The sequence below is a fragment of the Kogia breviceps genome, chromosome 10 (genome assembly GCF_026419965.1).
Source record: "Kogia breviceps isolate mKogBre1 chromosome 10, mKogBre1 haplotype 1, whole genome shotgun sequence".
Lineage (NCBI taxonomy): Eukaryota > Metazoa > Chordata > Mammalia > Artiodactyla > Physeteridae > Kogia > Kogia breviceps.
Genome location: NC_081319.1, coordinates 11,478,108 through 11,504,696, shown reverse-complemented (window position 1 = coordinate 11,504,696; position 26,589 = coordinate 11,478,108). Strand labels below are relative to the sequence as shown.

The 26,589-nt window shown below is 45.1% G+C and overlaps 1 protein-coding gene and 1 long non-coding RNA gene across 7 annotated transcripts in view; one reads left to right on the top strand and one right to left on the bottom strand.

The window, feature by feature from the left end:
- LOC136794968 (uncharacterized) overlaps window positions 1-21,098 on the bottom strand; it is a 143,329-nt gene extending 122,231 nt beyond the window's left edge. For 5 of the 6 annotated variants that reach the window (XR_010842494.1, XR_010842491.1, XR_010842489.1 and 2 more), the window contains exon 1: window positions 20,501-21,098. This is a non-coding gene — a long non-coding RNA (uncharacterized lncRNA). The remainder of the gene's footprint in view (window positions 1-20,500) is intronic. The other variant, XR_010842488.1, reaches the window with a different exon arrangement.
- BHLHE40 (basic helix-loop-helix family member e40) lies at window positions 19,673-25,830 on the top strand. Its single transcript, XM_059077110.2, has 5 exons — window positions 19,673-20,504; window positions 20,665-20,734; window positions 20,997-21,104; window positions 22,062-22,185; window positions 23,479-25,830. The coding sequence occupies exons 1-5, from the start codon at window positions 19,927-19,929 to the stop codon at window positions 24,333-24,335; spliced, it is 1,737 nt and encodes a 578-aa protein (XP_058933093.2). The 5' UTR covers window positions 19,673-19,926; the 3' UTR covers window positions 24,336-25,830.
- Window positions 25,831-26,589: the final 759 nt, after the last annotated feature.

Below are 26,589 nucleotides of genomic sequence, written 5' to 3'. Positions count from 1 at the left end.
CCTTCTTATTTGCCGAATCCCTACCCTCTCATAGGTCATTCATTCTTTCAAGAAACATAGAAGACCAACTGTGAGCAGACGTGGAAGGCAGCGCTGCGGGGCGGCGCGGCCCACACTCCACCCTGATTTGCCGAGAATTCCCCCAAAAGGCTTATCAACACGGCTCTGTGGGGCCCATGCCTAGAGATTTTGGAGACACTCTGCGTGTATTTAACAAGTCACCCAATGCCTATTCCAGTCTAGAAAACACTGCCAGGGGAGTGTTTGTCATATACGGTATATGATAAACACTCCTGGGGGAGCCAGGGAAATCCAGGTGAACGCGGCTCCGAGCTTTTTCTTAGGGGACATTTAGATGAGCGGGGACGAAGGCAGCAGAAATCAGTGAGGTGTCCAAAGCGAACACTGCAGAGAGTCAGCCGAGGAATCTAAAGCTAACCGGAAGGGACGTGCGGCGGGGTCTTGCTCACGGGTGCTCGTGGGGTCTCTCTTCTAGTTATCATGGCTGCTTTGTGTCTCAAAACAGTGTCTTCAGAGGCAGGACTCAGCCTGACTATTTCACAACAAGTTCATGTTGGCAATTGGGGAAATCAGGCCATTTAGGAGCTGCTGCAGGTGCCTTGTGGTGGCCCTAGATGCGGGAGAGGGAGGAGTGAGAGTGTGCGGTGTGTGTGTATGTACAGCCTTTACCTAGGGCTCTTGACCTGCATGTGTTCACAACAACCTTTCAAAACCATATGTTCTCAGCAAGGGGACAGTGCTAACGGGTCCACGTAAAGCTCTAGGTGAGCTTTTTGCCAAATCAGAGTGTGCCACTTATGGTAACTTTCTGGATAAAAGTCACAGTGCGTTGTAATCATAATAACTGTAGGTTATTGGCCAAATTGTTACATGCCAGGGAACATAATAGCTGCTTTTTGTAATTCTCATTTAATCCTCTCTAGAACCCCCTGAAATTAGTACTATTATCCTTATTTGACAGATGGGGAAATGAAACTGAGAAGGGTTAGTACAACCTTTTGTTTGAGTTCTTAAAGTGTGTTTGTAAGTGGTCCTTACTAGATATTATAATCTAATGTATTTCAATTAAGTTGCAAGATGTTTCCTCAACTATTACTTATTTGACAAATATTTATCGAGCACCCCTTATGTGCCTAGTTCCCTGCTAGATGTTATAGGAAAGATTGAAAAATAGCATAAATAGCTCTCTCCTTAGAAGCAGTTCATTTGGTCTGGAGGTAAAATCATAAAAGGATATTCCTTACTTGTGTTGCACTTTTACAGCGATAGTACTTGGACTTGTAGTTGTGTAAGTCTCTGCTCCTCCTTTGCCCCCTAGGGGTAAGGAAAACGATTTCACTCACCTTTGTATTCCTAGCACATAGTAGGTGTCTTATCAATGTTGGTTGAATCAATGAACTATTCGTCTGGGAGTTGGAAGGTATGAAGGAACATTCTAACCCTTTCCTTATTCAGAGGCTGGAGGGTTTCGTGCAACTTGCAAATGAACCCAAACCCAAAATAGAAAACAGCTATTATTCAGCAAAAAAAGTTTTCAAAATAATGAGTATGCTCCATACGCAACCACTCTGAGGTAGTTTTTAACCAACTTCCCTGAATGTCCCATGAGATGCTAGTAAGTTTTTCTTTAAAAAGAAAATAATTCCACAGTCAAATACATCTGGGAAATGCAGGGCTCAGTAGGATTACAGGATTTCTTTCCTGCAGGAAAACTCAGAGCCCATAACAGACTACTGTGTACTGTGTATAAACCAAAAGATGCAGATGGGGAAATGAAGAATATACCATATATGATAAGCAATATTTTCCAAATTTCTTTGACAGTAGATTCTTTGGAGGAAGGGGTGAGGGGAGTAAAAAAAGAATTAATTGAAGGGCTGGAACTAGTGTGAATTGAGTGAGACACCTAGGGCACAACATTTAAGAAAGCCCCTACCTTGGGGCTTCCCTGGTGGTGCAGTGGTTGAGAGTCTGCCTGCCGATGCAGGGGACACAGGTTCATGCCCCGGTCCAGGAAGATCCTATATGCTGCAGAGCGGCTGGGCCAGTGAGCCATGGCTGCTGGGCCTGCGCGTCCGGAGCCCGTGCTCCGCAATGGGAGAGGCCACAGCAGTGAGAGGCCCGCGTACCTAAAAAAACAAACAAACAAAAAAAAAAAACCAAAGCCCCTACCTGTAATGTAAGTTGGTGCAGCCACTGTGGAAAACAATATGGAGGTTCCTCAGAAAACTAGAAAAGATTTACCATATGATTCAGCAATGCCGCTCCTGGGCATATACCCGGACAGAACTATAATTCAAAAAGATACATGCACCCCTATGTTCGTAGCAGCACTATCCACAATAGCCAAGACATGGAAACAACCTCAATGTCCACTGGCAGATGAATGGATAAAGAAGATGTGGTACATATACAGAGTGGAATACTACTCAGCCATGAAAAAGAAAGAATGCCACTTGCAGCAATATGGATGCAACTAGAGATTATCATAGTAAGTGAAGTAAGTCAGAAAGAGGAACACAAACACCATATGATATCACTTATATGTGGAACCTAAAATATGGCACAAGGACTTCCCTGGTGGCGCAGTGGTTAAGAATCCGTCTGCCAATGCAGGGGACACGGGTTCAAGCCCTGGTCCAGGAAGATCCCACATGCCGCGGAGCAACCAAGCCCGTGCACCACAACTGCTGAGCCTGGTGCCACAACTACTAAAGCCTGTGCACCTACAGCCCACGCTCTGCAACAAAAGAAGCCACCGCAATGAGAAGCCCGCGCACTGCAATGAAGAGCAGCTCCCGCTCACCGCAACTAGAGAAAGCCCGTGCACAGCAATGAAGACCCAACTCAGCCAAAAATAAATAAATTTATTTTAAACAATAAAATAAAATATGGCACAAATGAACCTATCTTTAAGACAGAAACAAACTCACAGACATAGAGAACAGACCTGTGGTTGCCAAGGGGGAGGGGAGGTGGGGGAGGGATGCACTGGGAGTTTGGGGTCAGGAGATACAAACTATTAGATTTAGAATCGGTAAACAACAAGGTCCTACTGTACAGCACAGGGAACTATACCCAATGTCCTGGGAAAAACCATAATGGAAAAGAATTATTTTTTAAAAAAGAACATATATATGTGTATAACCGAGTCACTTTGCTGTACAGCAGAAATTAGCCTAACATTGTCAATCAACTATACTTCAATAAAAAAAAAAAGAAAGAAAGCCCCCACCTGTGCAAAAGCACTTGCACAACCCAAGGGGGAGCACCTCCCTCAGTTTCACATCCGAGGTGCCTCACTGCCTCAGCCGAGCCCCACACCAGAAAGAATGCCCGATACGACCACTGAAAGAACCCTGCCATAACCACGATTAGGGAAATGTTCTCTGGCCACTCCTCATTTGCAGTATCTCGTCAGGGGTCATCATTTTAAAGATGACAAAAACATTTCTGGACCTTCTTCCACATGTTCTAGAGTGATTCTGGCTCAGCTTAGGGGCTGTGGAGTCTTTTCCTGGCCCTGCCCTGGAGGCAGAGCCTTCTGTGGAGGGCTGGCCAAGGGCACCGGAACCCAGCTGCTGTTCCGAGCAGAGCCAGGCTGCCCCTTTGAGCTGGTCCAGGGAAAGGAAGTCCAAATGGAACTGGTCTGTTCCACACACCGGAAATCACTGGTTGCTCTGTTTCTTTCCTTCTTGAAAACAGCAGATGAAGAGAAAGTCAATAAATCATTCCTTCATGACTAGGACAATGTCTGAGGCTCAATAAATAGAATGAATGAATGAGTGAATAAATGAGTGTATGAACATATGAATCAGATAGAGGCCCCTGCCTTCTTTTTAGAGTCTCTCTTCTGAGCCAGATGTTCTGCTTAGATCTTTGCTGTTTTCCATTTGTACACTCTCCTCAATGTCCCTCCCAGGGTAAAGCCCTGTTTGATCTTACAGCTAATGACTAAAGCTGGCTGGGGCAGAGAGCCTGAGAACAAAATGTTTGCTCAAGAAAGTGTGGACATTCTACAAACTCACTTTCTTTCCCTCTCCCATTTTCTTTCTTCCAGTTTCTTTAAATCCATGAAAACAATCATCTTGAAAATTTTACAGTGGCATACACTCAGATGCACTTAGGATACTCGTGAATTCAATGTCACTATAACTCCTATGCCCTTTTTTTTTTTTTTTTTGGTTTGTTTTAAGTAAAAAAAAAAAACTTCGGGGGAAACCCAATCCAAATAAATGTAGTAATAAATATAGCTTTTCAAATGGCATGCTGAAATATCAGGTAACAAACAAAGTTTTGCTTGGTTATCAATCTAATTAAACTCGAATACAAGCAAGTGATAGTAGATAGTTCTACATTACAGTCCAGTTCATGGAGGAACTAAGAAGCAGAAAGCGCATATCTGTATAATTAAAACGGTTTCTGCATTCACTAAATATCTATATATTCCCTGGGCAAGAATTCGGGTTTCCTGAGAGGGTGCCATTAGGATTTTCACACTCCAGGTGGAGAAAACCGAAAGAACCACCGTGCTTCTCAGGACCTAATTTGACTATGGGTGTCCATGGGGTCTACGCCTGTGTTGTCACATGAAATGATCACTTTGTCTTGCCCCTCATAAATTTTCTAACATTCCTTCTCTTTTCAGTATTTGCATTTTATGAGATCAAACTCTTTTAAGTAACGATACACATTTTCCCTCCGCGACTAAACATTTCATCTAGCACTTATGATGCTAGTAACATATTCGATACCTTCTGTAATCACGTGTTTGAATCACTAAGGAAAGATGCAACGTACCCAGCCCTTAAAAGTCACTAAACCTTACCCTCCAAACTGCAAACAGTGGAGATCAAAAGTTGTCCATTTTATATGCTGCTCTTGCATTTTATCTCTGCATATTTTTCAGGTACGCTCTCATACACAGCAACACATAGAAGCAGAGAAGGGAAGCACCTTTCCATATGAGAAGAACCTTGGATTCTACTCCTGAACAATGGGTAGTATTGGGTGAAAGTATGAATTTACCAAAAGCCCACGAAGCAAATCTTTTCTACCTCTCAAAAATGTAGCTGGCATAACATCAAGGCTGTGTACAAGGACCTCCTCGGGCTCTTGTGCCAGGACAAAAAAATCTCTTGTGCCAAATGGGGAGGGAAATGTGCCCTTTGGGTTTGAGTTGACTTGTTTATAGAAGGAGGCAAACAGCATGGGTTTTAATCCCATGTGGGCTACTTTGCTGACTCAGTTCTGATGAGTCACACTGCACCTTAACTCATAAGGGTTGGTTTCCCATCCAAGAAGTGTAGTTTTTAATTGGTCACACCATTTTGCATGGCTGTTTATCCTCGGGTGATTTCAGTGTGGTATCAGATGTTCTAAGAATCTGGTATTAATACAGTAACAAAAACTGCCTCAGGTAATTGACTTGGCTTAACTTGTCCCATGCTGGTGATGGCACTGCACATCTTGAGTCTTCCTAAATTACCATAGGTGTTTGGTTTGGTTTCAAAGGGTATCCCTCTAGGCAAAGTGAATTGAGGAAGCTGAATTATCAAACAAAATTCTACAGTATTGTAGATGATTGAGTTTAACTCATAACAACTGCCAAGGTACCAAAAAACACCTAGGTATTATTATTAAATAAACTGCAGATAATCTGGCCCTTGGCTACCATTTCAACCTCTTCTCATGTCCCTCATCCTTCAGTCATGACCCTCAAATCACAATGGTCTTGTAACTGGTCCTAGAACATGGCAAGCCCCTTCCCATCACAGGGCCTTTGCCCTTGCAGTCCCTTCTGTTGAATGCCCTTCTCCTGGCTAGTCTCGATGGCTGGCTCCCTCTCATTCCTTAGGTCTCAGCCTAAACATTCCATCATCAGAAGGGCCAGTGGCCTCCTCATCTCTTGCCCCATTATTTTTCTAGGAACCTTGTTCATTTCCTTCATGGCAGTCATCATATTCAGAAATTAATTGACTTTCTTTGTTTACTAATTTATAGTCTGTTTCCTCCCTCCAGGAACATAGAGATCATATTTGTATTTCCAGTACCAAACATAGGAAGGCGCTTGCTATGGGCTAAATTGTGTCCTTCCCAAATTCATATGTTGAAGCTGTAACCCCCAATGTGATGGTATTTGGAGGTGGGACTTTAGAAGGTAATTAGTGTTTAGATGAGGTCATGAGGGTGGGGCCCTCATGATGGGATTAGTGCCCTTATATGAAGAGACACCAGAGAACTAACTCTCCCTCTCTTTCTCTTGCTCTCTCTGCCATGTGAGGACACAGTAAGAAGGCACCTATGTGAAAGCCAGGAAGAGAGCTCATGCCAGGAACCAACCATGCTGGCTTCCTGATCTTGGCCGTCCAGCCTCCAGAATGGTGAGAAAATAAATTTCTCTTGTTTAAGTCACCCAATCTATAGTATTTTATTATGGCAGTCCAGGCAGACTAATACAGCATTCAATAAATCTTTGCTGAATGAATGAATATATGATCTCCTGTATGTAAGCAACGGTTAACTACATTTTATAATCTGAATGGTCCTGGGATGATTTTTTAAAGTGTCAGTTGGCCAGGGTTTCATACTCTATTTTTTTAGTCCATTGTGATGCGGAGCTTTATTAAACACACGCCTATCTTTCTTTGCTACTCTTATCACAAATTCCTGTTACTGCTAAACTTCATTGAAAGATACATCCAGGCAAAGTCCATATGCACAGTTGGCTACCAGATCAGAAGTTGTAATTAACCAGGCTTATCCATCAAAGAGCTTTGATTTTATTTTATTTTTTAAAAAAATACTGGGCGATTGTTTGAATTGTTCAAAAGTTTCAGCACCAATGTAGACAAAACCACAGAGCTCTGAACACCTCCATGGAACTGCATGATTCTTTGTGGGATGAATCTATACAGGTTTACTCTAAAAACTTCCATGACTTTTCTTAGATTCTAAGGGAAGATAATTTTTAAATGGGTCTAATTTTTTTCTGGTCATCACAATCCTTATAAACATTCATTCACAATCCTCAGAATCATCTATTTACCTTTTAATATACTTTAAAATCTAAAACTTAAGATTTTATCTATTTATTTAAAAGAAAAGCCTATTGGGTTATTCTGGACAACATCACTGTGCTGGGGAAGGGTGACACAGGCCAATGTTATCTTTTTCTGGGCAAGAAGCTCAGGACTCTGAAATTGTTTCCCTGCTTGCTGGTCCAAAGAGCAATCAACAGTTTGTATATAACACGCACCCAGTCTTAGAATATGAGGTCACCTTCAGTACGTTTTGCAGAGAAAATGACTGTACTACTAATATCCAAATTACACCTATGGGCCTAAAGGCTTAGATATGCTAACTTATTACTGGCACGCTACCAAGAAAAATACACGGTATCAACAGATATTAACAGAATCATTACTATGTGCCAGGCACTGTCATCAGTATTTTAAACACTGATCTAATTTGATCCTCAGAACGACCCTATGAGGTAGCAACTATCATTACCCCATTTCACAGATGAGCAAACTAAGGCTTTAAGGAACGCACAAGAGACTTTCATCCATGTCAGTCTCACTGCACCAGAGTACTGGCTCTAACCTCTAACAATATGACCCAGCTTTCTCGGACCTTGTAGCCTCATTTATCAATCCCCATTTAATGAAAGTCTTACCCTTCTAGAACACTGCGATAATTGGCTACTGGTCAGCCTCAAATTTGTCCCTGCCATGGGAGAAAAGAAAGGGCCCTACTCAAGAAAACAAATAGTGTGAGTGATGTCTGAAAAAACTTGGCTTAAGTACTTAAGTGAACAAATTATTTTCCAGTTAAAATGCCCATTTGTAGGGGAAAAAAAAGCATGAAAATTTTGAATAATTCTTATCTACTCATTAAACAGTTGCCCTAGGGAAATGTATGCAATATTCACTTACCCTAGTTCAAGTTTCTTATATGCTTCAAAGTAATAAAATCATCCATGAGAACTGTAAGCTTCTTGAGAGTCCAATCATGAGAATTTTGTTCACATAACATATGTCTGGTACATAGAAAACTCTCAGTACAATCCTCCCTCAGAATCTGCTGGGGATTGGTTCTAGGACACCTCCCACCCCCACAGATACCAAAATCTGAGGATGCTCCAGTCCCTTATATAAAATGGTTTAGTATTTGCATATAACCTATGCACATCTTCTTGTAAACTTTGAATCATCTCTAGATTACTTATGACACCAAATACAATGTAAATGCTATGTAAACAGTGGCAAGTGAGGGGCAAATTCAAGTTTTGCTTTTTGAAACTTTCTGGAATTTTTTTGGGGTGGTGGAGTTGAATCTGCAGATGTGGAACCCACAGATACAGGGGGCTGACTGTAAATGTTTTGATTAAATAAGTACTACAATCCCTAAAATTTTCTTTAATTAGTTGCTACGCAAACCTCAGACTATCTCCCTGTGCATGTCTGTGCGTGGTAAAGTTTTATTAAATTGAATCCTTATCTTCAGCTGGTTTGTCATTATTTTCCAGATTTCTCCACGCTTTCTTCCTAAAAGGTGGTCTGGACCCTAATCATCTTTGACATTAGCGCTGCATTGGTAAGCACAGAAAATGAGGGAAAATTAATTCTCTCTTCTTATGATGCATGAATTAGTTCTGTATATAATGTAGGACCAATAGCTAATATCAGAGCTATAAAATTTCAATTGGTAAGTCTCTTCTGATGGAAATAAACAAACAAACCTGGTCATTGGAAGGGCAGGTGGGATTCAGGTTTTAATTTACAACCATTCAACGCGTGTTCTCTACAATTGTCAGTGCTGGCACCACTCAGCCAAACTTGGCTGGGTTCCCTAATGCTACCCAAACCCTCTCCCCATATCCTCTCCTCATCCTTCTCTCCCCATGGAGCTGGTGCTCCGTGGACTTAGGCAGGTCTGAGACCAGAGGTGTAAAAAGCCTCGTTTCTAATGGCAAGACACCACCTCTGACCCTAGGTCCCAGCATGGCAGCTGCCCACTTCAAGAAAAACTTAAACTCCCATCCAAAGAAGCCTGCCTCTCACAAGGTTTCCTCAATACTAAAATGTCACTTTTCTCTGCACCTTGCATGACTCTAAGTTCCATTTTTATTCCCACCCACAAATGAAGGTGTACATTCTCTAGGACCTTGCTATTCATATATCATCAGTATGATTTGGGAGCTTTGTTAGAAATGCAGAATCTCAAGCCCAGCCCCAGATCTAGAAGGAGAGAATCTGAATTTTAACAAGATGCTCAGGAGATTTGTATGCAGAGTGAAATGTGAGAATCACTGCCCTAAGAGACATAGGAGGGAGGGGGACGTTCTCCGAAGAGGAAAACAACAGACTTCGGTGCATGTCCTTTCTTCAAAATAAATGTCACTTGTTGGGTGCCCAAAGCGTCTCTTCCTTCTTCTTTGCCTTAGCCTGTGTGTGTGTGTGTGTGTGTGTGTGTGTGTGTGTGTGTGTGTGTGTGTGTGTGTGTGTGTGATGAGCACTTTAGCACCTATTTGATAGATTTGAGTGCAAACCTTTACTATCCTCTATTTTGTCGGCTCCCTGGGCGGCTTCATCTTTCAAATTTTCAGTTACTACCAGTTGGTTTCTTCCTTCGGATCCCTACACACCTTCTCATCTTTAATAAGAGGCAGTTATCTGGGGGATTTCTGCTTACAGGTCAGAGGTACAGAGTTGCAAGAGACTATCATTCTCACCCTAACAACCAAAACAAGCCACGTAAGCCCAGAATAATCAATGGCTTTTAAAACCCATCAGAGAGGGGCTCTCCTGGTGGCGCAGTGGTTGAGAGTCCGCCTGTCGATGCAGGGGACACGGGTTCGTGCCCCGGTCCGGGAAGATCCCACATGCCGCAGAGCGGCTGGGCCCGTGAGCCATGGCCACTGAGCCTGCGTGTCCAGAGCCTGTGCTCCACAACGGCAGAGGCCACAACAGTGAGAGGCCCGCGTACTGCAAAAAAAAAAAAGGCTGGAAGAGACCTCCAGTGGGTGCAGAAAGCAGGGGACAAAGTTCAAAGAGAAATCAAAAAGCTATCAGCTGGGCAGTAGAGCAGGGAGAGACCTCCCACAGTGTTCACTTGGTTTTGAAGAGTAGGCAGATCCCAAAAATCTTGCCAGGGCTCAGATCCCAGCCCCTGCTGAAGGGAAAGTCCTACCTCACCCTCAAAACATTTGAAAGCAGTAGTCAAGTGAATCAGATTAAAGCTACAATTAAGCCCAGATCCAGATCAAGTATAGGTTAGATTGGCTCAGCCTCTCATGGAAGGAGAGGCTTGCTCTTTTTGGAGGTAAATATTATTTACTTTGTATTTTACTTCTCTTTCCTACAAAGTATTCACCATGCAATAAGAAATTCAAGACCTATGGAAAAGGAAGCAAATGTGTCTCATGGTTAATATGAGAAAGAAACAATAGAACCAGATCCAGAAATAGCTCAGAGGTTGAAATTATCAAACTGGGGTATTAAAATACTAAATTCCTATGATATAAAACTATTAAAAGATCTCATGGAAAGGAAGGCAACATGCATGAAGGCAACATGAAACAGAGTAGTGGAAACTAGAGAAGAGAACCACATGGGAATGCTGGAAATGAAAGACACAATATCACAAATAAATTCATTATATAAGCTTAGTAGCTGACTCAACAGCAAAGGAAACTGAGCATCTGACAATGTTTGAACTAATTTCAAACAACCCAACATACATGTAAATGGTATCCCAGAAATAAGAGAAGAGGGACAACATGGCAGAAGAAATCACTGAAGTTTTATTGCCTAAGACTTACACAAACTGATGAAAAGTATCAACTCACAAAACCAAGAAACTCAGCACATGCCACGTAGACTAAACACAGAGAAAACCACACCTAAATAAATCTAGCCAGACTGCTGAAAAGCAACAGTAAGTGGGAAATCTGAAAAGCAGCCATAGAGGAAAAAAGACATAGATTTACGGCTAACATACCAAGAACAGGTGACTTTTCAGTAGAATCAATGGAGGCCAGAAGAAAATAGAACCTCTTTAAAATGCTAAAAGAAAAACACTGTCAAATTCCATATCCAGTGAAAATATATTTCAAATATACTTCAAAAGTGAAAATGAAATGAAGTCATTTTCAGGCAGAAAATTTGGGAGAATTCATCTCCAGCAGACCAACACTTCAAGAAAAGCTAACATTCACTTTTCAGAATGAACAGAAAGGAAACCAGAAGGAAACTCAGATCTGCAGGAAGAAGTGAAGAGTATCAGATAGGATACACACATGGGTAAATGTCAAAGACCTTTTCAAAGTAATATGTCTACATCTATATCTATCTGTGAATGAATAACATTTTAAAAGACTATTGCCTATTTAAAGCAAACAACAAACAATAAAAACAAACCCAAAATATTGTGACAGTTATAGCATATGTAAAGCATAAGATAACAAGAGTACAAAGGTCAAGAGGAGGAATAAATAGAATTATATCGTTGTGAGGTTCTTATACATCTATCAAGTTGTATAGTAGCATTTTTTAGCATATTATTTGAAGGTAAACTGTGGTAACTTAAAGATACAGAGCACAATCTCTAAAGCAGAGATTTCCAAAGTATGCTTCCCAGATACATATCATCAGCATCTGAGAACTCACGTGAAATTTTTGAGCTCTATCACAGAATAAGAAACTATGGGGGTGTGGCCCAGAAATCTGTGTCTTAATAAGACCTCCAGCTGTTTCTAATGCAGGTAAAGTTTAAGAACTACTACCCTACAACAGCTACTAGAATATACCATAAAGAAGTGTACTTAGGGCTTCCCTGGTGGCACAGTGGTTAAGAATCCACCTGCCAGTACAGGGGACACAGGTTTGAGCCCTGGTCTGGGAAGATCCCACATGCCGTGGAGCAACTAAGCCTGTAAGCCACAACTACTGAGCCTGCGTGCTGCAACTACTGAAGCCCGCGTGCCTAGAGCCGGTGTTCCACAACAAGAGAAGCCACCACAATGAGAAGCCTGCGCACCGCAACAAACAGTAGCCCCTGCTCGATGCAACTAGAGAAAGCCCGTGAGCAGCAACGAAGATCCAGTGCAGCTAAAAATAAAAATAAGTAAGTAAGTAAATAAATAAATAAATAAAAAGAAGTGTACTTAAACTCAGGAGATAAAATGGAATGATAAAAAAATTCAACACATCCAAAAGGAGGCAGGAAAGTAGGAGCAGAAACAAAGAACAAATGGGATAAGTAGAAAATAAATACCAAGATGGGAGATTTAAACCCAACCATATTAATAACTACCTCAAATATAAATATTTTAAACACTCCAATAAAAAGGCAGAGGGCTTCCCTGGTGGTGCAGTGGTTGAGAGTCCGCCTGCCGATGCAGGGGACACGGGTTCATGCCTGGGTCCGGGAAGATGCCACATGCCGCGGAGCGGCTGGCCCCGTGAGCCATGGCCACTGAGCCTGCAGTCCGGAGCCTGTGCTCCGCAACGGGAGAGGCCACAACAGTGAGAAGCCCGCGTACCAGGAAAAAAAAAACAAACAAACAAAAAACAGAGATTGTCAGATTGCTATAAAAGTAAAATCCCATAATATGCTGTTTACAAACATACAATTCAATTATAAAGACACAGGTTGAAAGCATAAGGGTAGAAAAACATATATCATGCAAACACTAGGTATAAAAAAGCAAGTGTGGGTATATTAATATCAGACAAAGTATACTTCAAAACAACAATATTACTGAAGAGAAAGAAGAAAAATTTTAATGACAAGGGAATAAAATCATCAGGAAGACCTATCAATCCTAAATATGTATGCAACTAAGAATAGAGTTCCAAAATGTATCAAACAGAAGTTGACAGAAACGGACAAACCTACAATCCTAGTTGGAGAGATTTTAATACTCCTATTTCAGTAATTATAGGACAATGGACAAAAAGAGATATAGAGATATAAGATATAGAGATAAAAGAGGTATAGAGAGATATATTTGAACAGCACTGTCAACCAATTTGACCCAAATGACTTGATAAAATATTGCACCCAAGAACTACAGAACACACATTGTTTTCAAACCCACAGGGAAGATTCATCAACATAGACTATATGCTGGACAATGAAAGATATCTTAACAAATGTCAAAGAACTAAAATAAAATAGAGTATGTCTTCTGACCCAATGGTAATAAATTAGAAACCAATATAAAAAGATACCTGGCATTACACACCTATTTGGACAAGCTGAAAAAAAAAATTTGTGACAATACCAAATACTGGTTGGGAAACAGAGAAACTAGATCTCTCAAACATTGCCACTGGGAACATAAAATGGTACAGCTACTCTGGCTAATAGTTTGTCATTTTCTTAAAAAACGAACAAACATATATTAGTAGATGACCCAGGAATTATACTCCTGGGCATTTATCCCGGAGAAGAAAGCTTTTTGTGTCTCCACAAAAACATGTAGAAAAATGTTCATGGTAGTTTTATCTCTAATAGCAAAAAAAAAAGAAAAAAAAATAGAACTCAAATGTCCTTGAGTGGATGAATAGTTAAAATAATTTGTGACACATCTACATCATGGAATAATACTCATCAATAAAAAAGAAACACTCTTGATACACACAACTACTTGAATGGATCTCAAGAGAATTATGCTGAGCAGAAAAAAAATTCAACTTCAAAAGGTTACATAATATATGATTCCATTTTTATAATATTCTTAACATGATACTATAGATGGAGAACATTTTAGTGGTTGCCAGACATTAGAGATGGGAGAAGAGAAGGGAACAGATATGACAATAAAAAGGTAGCAACAGGAGACTTCATAGTGATAGGACAGTTTTGCATCTTGATGGGGTGGTTGTTACACTAATCTACACACGTGATAAAACTGCATAGAACTCTACACATACAGATGCAAACACACACATAAGTGAGTGCATGTAAAACTGGTGAAAACTGAAAATTCTCTGTAGATTGTATCTATGCTAATTTCCTTGTTTCAATATTGTGTCATGTCATGTAAGATGTTACCCCCGGGGGGAAATTGGGTAAAGGATACATAAAAGTTCTCTATGTTATTTTCGTAACTTCCTGTGATTCTAAAATTATTTCAAAAGAAAAAGGAAAAAGTTATCTGGAAAATTAACAAATATTTGGTAATTAAACATTACCCTTCTAAATAACCCATGAATCAAAGAAAAATCACAAAGACTAATACGACATATTTTGACCTGAATGATAAGGAAAATACAAATACCAAATATTGTGGGATGCTGTGAAAGCGGGCCTTAGAGGAAATTCTTTAGCTTTAAATACTTATAATAAGAAAGATTTAAAATCAATGATATTACTTTGCATCAAAAGAAACTAGAAAAAGTAGAACAAATTAAATATAAAATAACCAGGAGAAAGGGAAAAAGAAAAATAAGAGAGAAAACTGATGGAATATTAGATGAACAGACAGCAGAGAAAATCAACAAATCCAAAATTGGATATTTGTAAAGATTAATACAACTGATAAGCCTCTTGGCAAGATGATTAAGAAAAAAAGAAAAAAGAAAAAAACGAACAAATGTTAAAAGAAGTAAAAGGGTTTATCACTGTAGATTATATAAACATTAAAAGGATAACACTATACCAATATATTCACAACTTTAAATGAAAGAGACAAATTTCATGAAAAACAAAATTACCAAAACTGTTAAAAGAAGAAATAAAAATTTTCAATAGGCTGAAATCTATTAAAATGTATTCATGGCAAAAACATTCCCCCAGAGAAAACTCCAGGCCCAAGTAGCTTCTCCTAATATTTAAGAAAGAAATGGTACCAGTCCTACTTAAGATCTTTCAGAAAAGAGATAGAATATTTCCCAAACTGTTTTATGAGGCCAGCATTACTTTGATACTAAAAGCTGACAAAGATTACAAGAAAAGAAAAACTACAGATGAATATCCTTCACAATCATAGACATGAAAATCCTTAACATATATTATTAGCTAATTAAATCTCACAATAAAAATACTACGTTGATCAAGAGAGGCTTACCTCAGGAATTCAAGGTTGACTGAATGCTAAAAAAAATTGTAATTCATGATATTAACAGAATGAAAGAGAAAAGCCACATGATTATCTCGTTGGATGCTGAAAGAGTATTTGACAAATTCAACATCCTTTTATGATAAACTCTGTCAGCAAACTAGCAACAGCAGAAAACTTCCTCAACTGAATGAAGGAACTACATCTCACCAACACGTAACATGATACATACTGACAAAACTCTGAATATTTTACTCCTACAATTGAGCATAAAGCAAAGATGTCCTGAAAGGAGACATCTATACCGTTGAATTCATCCTGAATCTGCAGTCTTATTTAACATTTCTATAAGTGCCTTAGGAAGATCTGCAAGTGTGTAGATGCTGTTGACGTTTTTCTGGTGGGGACAAGCCAAAATTCCAGCACTATCTCTAGTGCAGAGCATATTTCCAAATTGTAGATCGGGATTTATTGGTGGATTGAAAAATCAAGCCAGGGGCTTCCCTGGTGGCACAGTGATTAAGAATCCGCCTGCCAGTGCAGGGGAACACGGGTTCGAGCCCTGGTCTGGGAAGATCCCACATGCCGCGGAGCAACGAAGCCCGTGCGCCACAACTACTGAGCCTGTGCTCTAGAGCTCGCAAGCCACAACTACTGAAGCCTGCACGCCTAGAGCCTGTGCTCCTCGACAAGAGAAGCCACCGCAATGAGAAGCCCGCGCACTGCAACGAAGAGAAGCCCCCGCTCACCGCAACTAAAGAAAGCCCGCGCGCAGCAACGAAGACCCAACACAGCCAAAAATAAATTAATTAATTTTAAAAAATCAATTCAGTAAGATCAAAATATTTTTTAAAATTTACTAGACAAGACCAGAATATATCAGAAAGAAAATATCAAAGAGATATTATTTTGTAAATTTTTCATCTTAAGTACATTGGGTTGGCTTCTTCCTAAATGGTTTAAGTTTTTCTTTAAGCGAGCAATCGTTGCTCAGAGTGTGAGAGACAGAATAGTGGTCGCTTATTACTATAGCCCAGCCAAGTCTCGGCGGCTCTATGTTTAAATATGCTTCAGATGTGTGTGTGTGTGTGTGTGTGTGTGTGTGTGTGCACGAGGGTGCATGTGTGTGTACGTGTTTAGTCATGATGTAAAATGTATTTCTTACTGTGAACTGTGATTAAAAAAAAAGGTTGTGAGACTTCATCAATAGGCAAAAAGTGATAGATATCTGGGCAAGAAAGGTGTGGGTACATGCAGGGAGGGGGCTGTGGGCTCTAACTTCCTGCTAGGAAGGGTCTGCCTAACTCTTCCCAACGCACAGCATCAGACCACTGAAATGTTGAGCCTCAGTAGCACAGAAAAGAAAAATCTGGTCCTTCCCTGTGCAAAATCATGTTCTCTGTACACTTAGAAGAAACAAAACAGAGGAAAGGGCTACAAAATGTCAGGATTACTCAGCGCAGCTGCTCAGTGCTGCCTTGCACAACTCTAGAGGATGTTTTCACACAGACTGCAATGTGAATGGCTCCCCCTGGAGTTGAGCAGTGTGCAACCGAGACAACCCTACCAGGCAGCCGGAACTACAGTGATTAAGAGCACAAGCTTTGGAGCCCAGCAAACCTGGGGTCTAGTTCCAGATCTGCTCTCAGGCTGGGGCAGGTAATTTAACCTCCCTGAGCCTCAATTTCCTCAAGAGGACACGTTATATATTCCTAGGATTTAGTTCAGTGCCTGGCACACAGTGGTTCTCAATAAATATGTGTTAAATGAATGCAAAAATGAGCTAATACCTGCCCTATAAGGTGGTGGTGAGAAGTAAATTAACATGTGCAATTCTTCGGGATGGAAAGATGCACGAGGGGAAGGAATTATTTTATTTAAATCCATAAAAAATAATCATAAGCTATTGAGAAAAGAAAAACATTAAAAGTAATATAAGCGGGGCTTCCCTGGTGGCACAGTGGTTAAGAATATGCCTGCCAGTGCAGGGGACAGGGGTTCCAGCGGGAAGATCCCACATGCCGCGGCGCAACTAAGCCCGTGCACCACAGCTACTGAGCCTACGCTCTAGAGCCCGCCAGCCACAACTACTGAGCACGTGTGCCACAACTACGGAAACCCACACGCCTAGAGCCTGTGCTCCGCAACAAGAGAAGCCACGGCAGAGAGAAGCCCGAGCCCCACAATGAAGACCAGCCCCCACCTCGCTGCAACTAGAGAAAGCCCCGCGCAGCAACGAAGACCCAACGCAGCCAAAACCAAATTAATTAATTAATTATTTTTTTTAAGTAAGATCAGCTGGATATGGTAGAACTCTGGTTAAGTGGGGAGAATTCTTGATGCTTGAGAGTACATCTGGAACAAACAAAAAGTAGGAAATGATATATTTTGTTATTTCCAGTTGTAGGTCAGGTAAGGGCAAAAAGTATCAATAACTTCAAAGCATTCTAGGAATGATACTGAGCGCTGAGCCATGGAATCTGAACTGTTGGGGTTCACTCCTGGCTTGGGCGGGGCCGGGGGGCGGGTGGTGACAGCCGTGGGGACATATGTTCCTTCCTTCCCCAGTACTTATTTCCTTGTGGAACTGTGGTTTGGACGCAGTCATGACAACTCTTCACCCCTATTAAAGTCTCACAGTGGAGCAGGTCCCCTTAAACTGAGAGCACAAACCCAGGAGCGACTCCAGTCCCCTCCCGCCTGTGGTCCTGGCTGCCCACCTGTCCGGAGGCAGAAGGTTGGTAACAAAAGCCCGTAAAAATACATTGCAGGAGGGAGGGATGCTGAACCACCAAGTGGGGTCAGGCCAGTCAGCAGTTAGAAAAGGAGGCACTTCTCACACTTGCTAATGAGTTTGACGCTTGTGAAACATAAACAGGAAGTAGGAGCTCTCCAGAGCGACCTGAAGGAAATCCACTCCCAGCTTGGTCGAAGTGTGAATCCCAGTTCTCTAGGGTGTCAAGGACACTGCCAGTGAAGACTGACCCCACCCCAGCCCCCAAACTGCAGCCGAGGCTACTTCACCCGCGCCCGGCGTGAACACCGTTCTTTTCAATCCTTCCCACAGCCGGGTCACTGCGCAGCGGGGTGACTGACCCGAGGCGGGGTGGGAAAGGCTTACAGTCATCTCTCAACTCCCCGATCTTGCAGGGCAGGGCAGCACAGAGGTCAGTGAAATCCCCAGCCAGGCCTTATTTTAGTCATGAATTTCCACTGGCTCCCTCCTCCGACTGCATCAGCGCTGCTCACACCACGGGCTTAGAGTTTCAGCTGTTTTCCCTGCTCCAGGCAGAGTTAGAAGGTCACAGAGGCCGGACTTTTCCGGGGCGGGGGGGCGGGGGGGGGGGCCTCCGGCGGCCCAAGTGAGATTGCGGAGATCTGCGGCCGCTTGGAGGAGGCCTTTCTGCCCCAGGCTCCGGGCAATGGGTTAACTTCTCCCCTCTCCTCCTCTGCCCAGGCATCTTTGTTCATATTAAATTTTTTTAAAAAAAATTTAATAAAAACAGAAACACACACACTTCCTATCTTTTCTTTTTCTCTCCCCCCTCTGTCCGTCGGTGGCACCGATATAATTTTCCCAGGGCTGCCTTCCCCCTCCCTGCCCAGCGGAACCTCTTCTCAGACGTTCCCGTGAGTTCAAGGGCAGAATCCGTGCTCGATTCGCCCACAGTTTAGCAACGGGTACAACGCCTGGCACAGGGCAGGGGGCTGGCACAGGGCAGGGGGCTCAACAATCTGTGTCCAGTGAATGAACGCTAAGATGTCACTGTGATGGACAGTTTGTCCTAGTCTCTCTCTTCCCTCCTCCTCCGAGCGCAGACCGCACACAGCGCCCCCGAAGTCCCCGGCAGGAGGGAGATGGCCGACCCCGGCGGGCACACCGCAGCCCGGGGGCCTCGACCCCCCCCCCCCCCCGGCCAGGGCAGAGGGGCTGGCAGTCGGGAGCTCTGCGGCCCGAGCCCCGGCCACGTGAAGTGTCACACCCCGCGCTGCTGCAGGGCAGGCGCGGTCGCTGCGGTTGTGTAACGTTGCGGCCCGAGGGGCTGCGTCCTGCAGAGGACGGTGGGGGCAGAGGAGGGAGGGGACGCAGGGCACCGCGCCCGGTATCTTTCTGTGCTTGACTAGCCCAAGTGCAGGGCGGGGGGGGGGCACCCTGGGGGTGCGCAAGTGGGTGCTCGCCGGCTTGCAGGCTGGGCCCGGGAACGCAGCTCCGAGGGAGCCAGGGGCCCGCGGCGCACAGCCTCGCCGGTCAGGTGCGCACAGCGTGCTCGGCGGCGGCCTCGGCTGCCCCTGCGCTTGGCTGCCAGCCCGCTTCCCATGGGGTGACATCCGCCCCGCCCCTCGGCCCCTCCCCACGGCTGGCGATTCCTGGACGCGGGGCCGAGGGGTGGGGGCAGGGAAGCCGGCACAGAAAGAAACCCCAGCCTCTGGGGAAGGCGGGGAGGGGGGCGGGCGACTCCCTCCGCTGCGCGCCGGTTCCTCCGAGCTGGCCGCGCGGGGGGAGGAGGAAGAGGGTTGGGCTGGAGCTAGCGAGGGGATATTCCTCTCCCGGCTTGAGTCAGACGCGGGCGGGTCCGTCCTCCCCCGTTCCCTCCCAGGAGACGGGAACTTACTTCATTTCCCTGGGGCAGGTTCGCCCACGTTACCAACCTCCCCCCACCTCCCCGGCCCCTTCCAGCTTTCGCCCCCCCCACCCCACCCGGCTGGGCAGGACCTGGGCTGCGCTGCCACCCCCTCTTCGGGGAAAGGCAGCCGCAGACACCTGGGGGCCGGGGGTGGAGGCGGGGGCTCCCTCGCGGCCGCGGGAGCGTCGTCCAACACGTGAGACTCATGTGATGAAGCCGGGGGAGGGCGGGCAGGTCGCTCCTTCCCTCCCCGGCAGCGGCCAGACGTGCCTGGAGTCACAGGGTAGAACACGTAGCTCCAACCCACCCACTCGTTCCCATTTAACCCAGCCCGCAGCCTCTCCATTACTCCTCGGCTCGCCCCCCCTACCCCCCCACTCCGCCCTAACCGGCCCCCCCGCGCTCCCTCCCGCCTCCCCGCCCGCCCCACTTCTCATTCACTTGGCTCACACGGCGCAGACGGCGCAGGGAGCACACACTGCCAGTCTGTGCGCAGAGCCGGAGCCCGAGGCCGCGGGTCCACCATGCACGCCCCCAACTGAAGCCGCACCTCAGAGCCGCAGCTCCCGGCATCCCAGCGGATTTCAAGGAGCTCAGAGCCCGAAGAACCCCTGCAAAGAGACCCCCCGAAACCCTCTCCAGAACAGTCCTCACCCGACGCTCTGCCGCTGCAGACAGGAGCGCACAGTGGCCCCGGCTCGCCGCGCAATGGAGCGGATCCCCAGTGCGCAACCGCCCCCCGCTTGCCTGCCCAAAGCGCCAGGACTGGAGCCCGGAGACCTACCAGGGTAAGTTGGCACCCCCGGCCCTTTCAAGCCTCAACTCTAGTCCTGCGTTGTGCGCGGCTTGCAACTCGGAGTAGTTCTGGGCGCATCCGGGGTTCTTGCCAGCCAGGGCTCCTGCAGCCGGTGCGCAAGTCACAGCCCTTCCTCGTCCCTCTCTCTGCAGGATGGATTTTGCCCACATGTACCAAGTGTACAAGTCGCGGCGGGGAATAAAGCGGAGCGAGGATAGCAAGGTAAGATCACCGCGCCCCTGGGGACCCCAGCCCCTCGCACGCGCTGAGTTTCCAGTAAAAGTTTGCTCACTTTGCGGCCGGAGGGGGTATGCCAGGTGTGGGCTCTGTGCCTCTACTGAGTGGCCTGGAGAAGAAGGGGCGGAGGGGAGCTGGTTCTGGGTGTGACTCTGCTCCGCTGCCCCTACTCCTCGCGCCGCGGGGGAGGGGGAGGGCTCCTCACCCCCCTCCTCCCGCGCCCACCGTCTCCCCGTGCGCTTCGTAGGAAACCTACAAACTGCCGCACCGGCTCATCGAGAAAAAGAGACGTGACCGGATTAACGAGTGCATCGCCCAGCTGAAGGATCTCCTCCCCGAACATCTCAAACTTACAGTAAGTGAGAAGCTGGCCCCTCTCCAAACCATATCCTCTGCCCAGAGGGCGGGCGAGGGTCACTCGCCCCCTGCAGGCCCCACTGGGAACTGCAGACCCGATGGCCGGATCCGAGCTGGTGGGCGGCTCTGTTTAGGGGTACCCTTCCCCAGGGTCAGAATTTTCTGGCAGCCTCGTGCAAACGAGGTGAGAAACCGTTTGTACTTCTCCAGGTTGGCACCGACACCGGCTGGCCTTCCCTTGCAAGCGTTTAAGACTGTCCCTTCTGGCCATTTTCAGGGTTATCGCGTGTTCCCGAATTGAGCAAATCAAGCAACTCGCCAATATTTTACCCCCTTCCCCCCCGCCCCCCGGTCCCTTTTTAAAATAAGAGGACTTGTTTGGGGGTGTGTATGTGTGCGTGTGAGTGTGTGTGTTTTACGTGCTGTCCTTTCTTGGCAATAGCCAACAGCTTACTAGCTTGGCAGGCTTCGGTTGGGGAAAGAAAAAAGAATAGTATTTAGGGAGGAAGAAAAAAGTGTCGGTGAGCTGGAAGTTATGACAGGATGTCAGGAAAGAAACTAGGGAAAGCCTCTTGGCTGCCAGACACAGCAGAAGTCTCTCCTCGGGTTGACACCACTGCAGAGAAATGTTACCTCCGATTCCCCTGAGTTAAGGTCAGCAACGGCTGCTGGAAAAATTTATCTGTCAAAGCTTTCTCCTAAGCTAGCTGCCGTTTCCCAAAGGCCCCCAGAGATGGGTGACAGTTTGTTGTTCTTTCATCAAAATATATATATTGAATACATATATATATATATTTTTTGAAACTTCATCTATAAACTTAAAACTAAATTTAGCCAACCAGGAAAGGTTGTTTTTTTTATTTCCTTCCTTCAGAGACATATCTCATGGCTAATTAGTGTCCCAGAGGTGGGCTTTCTCTGCGCTCACTGCTGACCGAGGCTCTTTTTATTCCAGACTTTGGGTCACTTGGAAAAAGCAGTGGTTCTTGAACTTACCTTGAAGCATGTGAAAGCACTAACGAACCTAATTGATCAACAACAGCAGAAAATCATTGCCCTGCAGAGCGGTTTGCAAGCTGGTGAGTACCCAAGCCTGGCTCTCATCTCCTAAGAGTTCTAGCACAAATAGAGAGCCTGTGGGCTCAGCATCTGGTATGCGAAACATTCCTGCAACAATTGCTTATTCGTTGGGGGAGATGCCGTTTTCTCTTTCCTGAGAGGTCAGACTTTTTATTCGGAATGCTGCGCGTGCCACCTGGCGTGAATACGTTTTGGTCGAATGGTAAAATATTTCTGTGGCCTTTTGACTTAAGAGTTTCTGGATTCCGGGAGTTTTCCCCCCTCCTTTTGAAAATGCCAAGGCACCTATAATTTGCATCGTGGGTGTTCTACAGTTGTTCTTCTTAGCCCTGTTTCACTGGAGAATAAATCACGGGTATGCCCCAGTGTTTTCCTGTTTCTCTACTTCCTTATCACTCGGTGTGTGGTACGATCCTGGCAGGAGGACAACAGTTTTTCCTGCATTTCATGTGATTCCCTGAATAGCCACTAGGTATCTTGGTGAATTACACAATCTAACGAAACCACTGAAGTTTCATCATCTGTTTCTACTGACTTCTAGAGAATCCATAGCCACCTTCTAACCATCTCGTCTCACCCGTTCCAAATCATACTGTACAAACTAGGGAGAAATTCCTCTACCCACTCCCTCATTCCATTCTTCTCTGCCCTCCTTTCCAAACTAGTATGATGAGAATCACAAAAAGCTAGCAAGTGCTTCTGCCAGTTTCCTCACTGAAAGGAGGAAGATGATCATACCTGATTTCTTGGGGAATCATGAATGGAATACATGGAAAAGACTTAGAAATAGCCTTTAAAGATGACAGCATGACTGCAGCTTGTATAAGTCATTGAAAATAAGCTTACATTAGGTGACGCTGTTCCTTCATTCTCCTTTTTTGATGATCCGGTCACTCCCTATGGTAAAAAGATACAAATTGACTCTGGTTATAAACATACTAGGATGTTCATTGCTGTGTCACTTCTAATGTAAACTCAAGAGCAACCTATAAATTCAACAAGAGGGGAAACAGTCTGTCTCTATTAAATATGGTCTCTGTGATGGGATATTGTACAGCCATCATAAATCGTATTTCATCTCTGAGTGGTAGAATTATGGATGATTTTTATTTTATTCTTTATACTTTTTGCTGTCATTCACATTTCCCCTGATCCTATTACTTTTGGAGTTAGGAACGTAAATCAGCAAATGCTGTTAACAGAAAGGAAAGCTCTGGGTCTTTGGAACATAGGTGTCCAGGTGAACCACAGGGCCTTCTGAAATGTCTTCCTTTGGATCTGTGTTGATCCAGGTGATCTGTCGGGGAGAAATGTCGAAGCAGGTCAAGAGATGTTCTGCTCAGGTTTCCAGACATGTGCCCGGGAGGTGCTTCAGTACCTGGCCAAGCACGAGAACACCCGGGACCTGAAATCTTCCCAGCTCGTCACCCACCTCCACCGTGTGGTCTCCGAGCTCCTGCAGGGTGGTACCGCCAGGAAGCCGTCAGACCCAGCTGCCAAAGCGATGGACTTCAAGGAGAAACCCAGCTCCCTGGCCAAAGGCTCTGAAGGCCCAGGCAAAAACTGTGTGCCCGTCATCCAGAGGACTTTCGCTCACTCGAGCGGCGAGCAGAGTGGCAGTGACACAGACACAGACAGCGGCTACGGAGGAGAATCAGAGAAGACTGAGCTGCGTGTCGAGCAGCCGTACTTCAAAAGTGATCATGGACGCAGGTTCACCATGGGAGAAAGGATCGGTGCTATTAAGCAAGAATCCGAAGAACCCCCCACGAAAAAGAGCAGAATGCAGCTCTCAGATGATGAAGGCCATTTCACTAGCAGTGACCTGATCAGCTCCCCGTTCCTGGGCCCACACCCGCACCAGCCTCCCTTTTGCCTGCCCTTCTATCTGATCCCACCATCAGCGACTGCCTACTTGCCCATGCTGGAGAAGTGCTGGTATCCCACCTCTGTCCCAGTGTTATACCCAGGCCTCAACGCCTCTGCCGCAGCTCTCACCAGCTTCATGAACCCAGACAAGATCTCAGCCCCCTTCCTCATGCCCCAGAGACTCCCTTCTCCCTTGCCAGCCCATCCGGCCATCGACTCTTCCGCCCTTCTCCAAGCTCTGAAGCAGATCCCCCCTTTAAACTTAGAAACCAAAGACTAAACTATTTAGGGGATCCTGCTGCTTCGCTTTCCTTCCTCCCTACTTCCAAAAAAAAAAAAAAAACATGTGTCTGTGAGTGTAGCAGGATTGTTCCAGTGTGTATGCCAAGATCATCTGAGGCAGGGAGAGAAGATTCGGGGATGGGGGGGGGGGTGCGCACGTGCGCACACGCATATGCATTGTGTGCTGGTATGGGACATTAAAGCTCCTTTTGGTGTAGGGAAGACGTGAAGGATTGCCTGACGTCAGGAGATTTAGAGGGGACTGTCACAGACCTCTGGGCTTTTCCCCTCCCAGAGAATACCCCCCTCTGACACAGATCAGCTGGATTTTCAAAAGCTTCAAAGTCTTGGTCTGTGAGTCAGTCTTCACTTTGGGAGCTGGGTCTGTGGCTTTGAGCAAAAGGTACTTTCAAAGGAGGGCTTTCCAGAGTGCAGTTCCCAGCCAGCTCTTATGACCCCACCCTGCACCCTTGTATTGTCTCCGTGACTCACCACATGGGGAGAGGGCAGAGCTTTCTGAGCTTTCAGACCGAGCTTTCTGCAAAGTGGTGAGGTAGCAGACACTGGCATAGCACGGTGGTGGTTTGGGGAGATTTCCACAGGTCTGCTCTCCACCCCTGCCTCGGGTGAGTAAAGAGAATGTAGTTCCCTACTCAGGCTTTCGAAGTGATTTCGCTTACTAACGAACTGAAGAGGGCCCCCTGGTACAAGCCCCGCTGCCAGGGGAGGAGGGAGGGGTCCCCCGGGCCTCTGGCACCTGTTTCTAGTCTCACCTAGAAACAGTTTCTCTGTCCAGGGAACCAAACCAGGCTCTGAGAGATGCAGGCGGCGCCTAAGTTCCAAGCACCCCAGAGTGCGTAAAAGCTGAGTAACAAATTGCAGTTTCAACAAGCAAAGCCAGACTCGGCTCTCAGCTCTATCCTAAAACTCCTTTTAACCAAGCTTAGCTTCTTAAAGGCCTAACCAACCCTTGGCAAAGCAGCATCCTTTCTGCAGGCTAATTCCCCTCGCCCGACGGCGTATGGAGTGTCCTTATTGCTAAAAAGGATTCTGTCTTCTTCAAAGAAGTTTTATTTTTGGTCCAGAGTACTTTTCTGACTTGTCCAGCTCGCCCTGCACCAGCTTTTTGAAATGCACTATGCTTGATCACTGATCGTGTTTTAACTTTTTCTTTTTCTGTTTTTATTTTGGTATTAAAGTCGTTGCCTTTATTTGTAAAACTGTTATAAATATATATTATATAAATATATTAAAAAGGAAAATGTTTCAGATGTTTATTTGTATAATTACTTGATCTACAAAAGTGAGAAAAAAAATGAATGTATTCCTGTTTTTGAAGAGAATCATTTTTTTTTCTCTAGGGAGAGGTACAGTGTCTATATTTTGGAGCCTTCCTGAAGGTGGGAAATTGTACATATTTTTATCTATGAGTCAATGTTAAGTAGTTGTTTTAAAATACTTAATAAAATAATCCTTTTCCTGTGGAAGAGAAAGATGGTGTCGCGCATTTTTGAAAGAACTCTCCAGGGTGTGAGTGATATGGCCTTGTACTTCTGCCCTCACCTCTTGACTAAAGGCAACAACTAGTTAATCTTGGTGTGATTTCATTCAGCTTTTCCCATGCCTGTATTCAGACAGAATAAGCTTAGTCAATTTCATAGGTAAATATTTGTTCAATTGTTTTCTTAGACTAACCTTTGCCAGAGGTTCGCTATCAGCCTGTGCCTCTTTCCAGAGTTAAGGAAAAAGCCTATTTTTTTTCCCCCAGTCTGCTTTTGTCATGCTCCTTAAAACCTGATAGAAAATCAAAGTACGAAATGGTGGGCCTCAGTGTCTGGGGAGCTTGCTGCAGGGGGGGAGCCCGCTGAGAGAAGATTTAATGGATTATGTTGCAACAATAATTGCTGCTGGGGATAGCACCTCTACCGAGGCAGTTCTAACTTTTTGGAGCCTAGCACGATCTAATGGATTTGTCATATCCTGTCCAATTGCCTCTGAAAGCAACATTCCATGATTAGTTTCTACATCCTTCCTGGACTTCCTCTTATTGGGTGTGTTTGTGTGTGAATGAATATTGGTGTTCCTTGGTCAAGCGCTCTTATGAAAAAAAAAAAAAAAATTCCATGGGAAAAGAAGTGGGAAATGACCCCGTCGAGTGAGCGTTTCTGTCTGTCCCCTTCCCGCTCTCAGAGGTGTCCTGATGTTTCCTGATGGCCAGCGCCTGGCGCGCCACGCTCCAGATCCCAAAGCAT

Excerpts from the sequence above, each read along its gene's own strand:
- BHLHE40 (XM_059077110.2), top strand. The coding sequence starts at position 19,927 with ATGAAGCCGGGGGAGGGCGGGCAGGTCGCTCCTTCCCTCCCCGGCAGC. Across the intron at positions 21,105-22,061 it reads CCGAACATCTCAAACTTACA|ACTTTGGGTCACTTGGAAAA; the intron begins GTAAGTGAGAAG and ends TTTTTATTCCAG. Across the intron at positions 22,186-23,478 it reads GCAGAGCGGTTTGCAAGCTG|GTGATCTGTCGGGGAGAAAT; the intron begins GTGAGTACCCAA and ends GTGTTGATCCAG.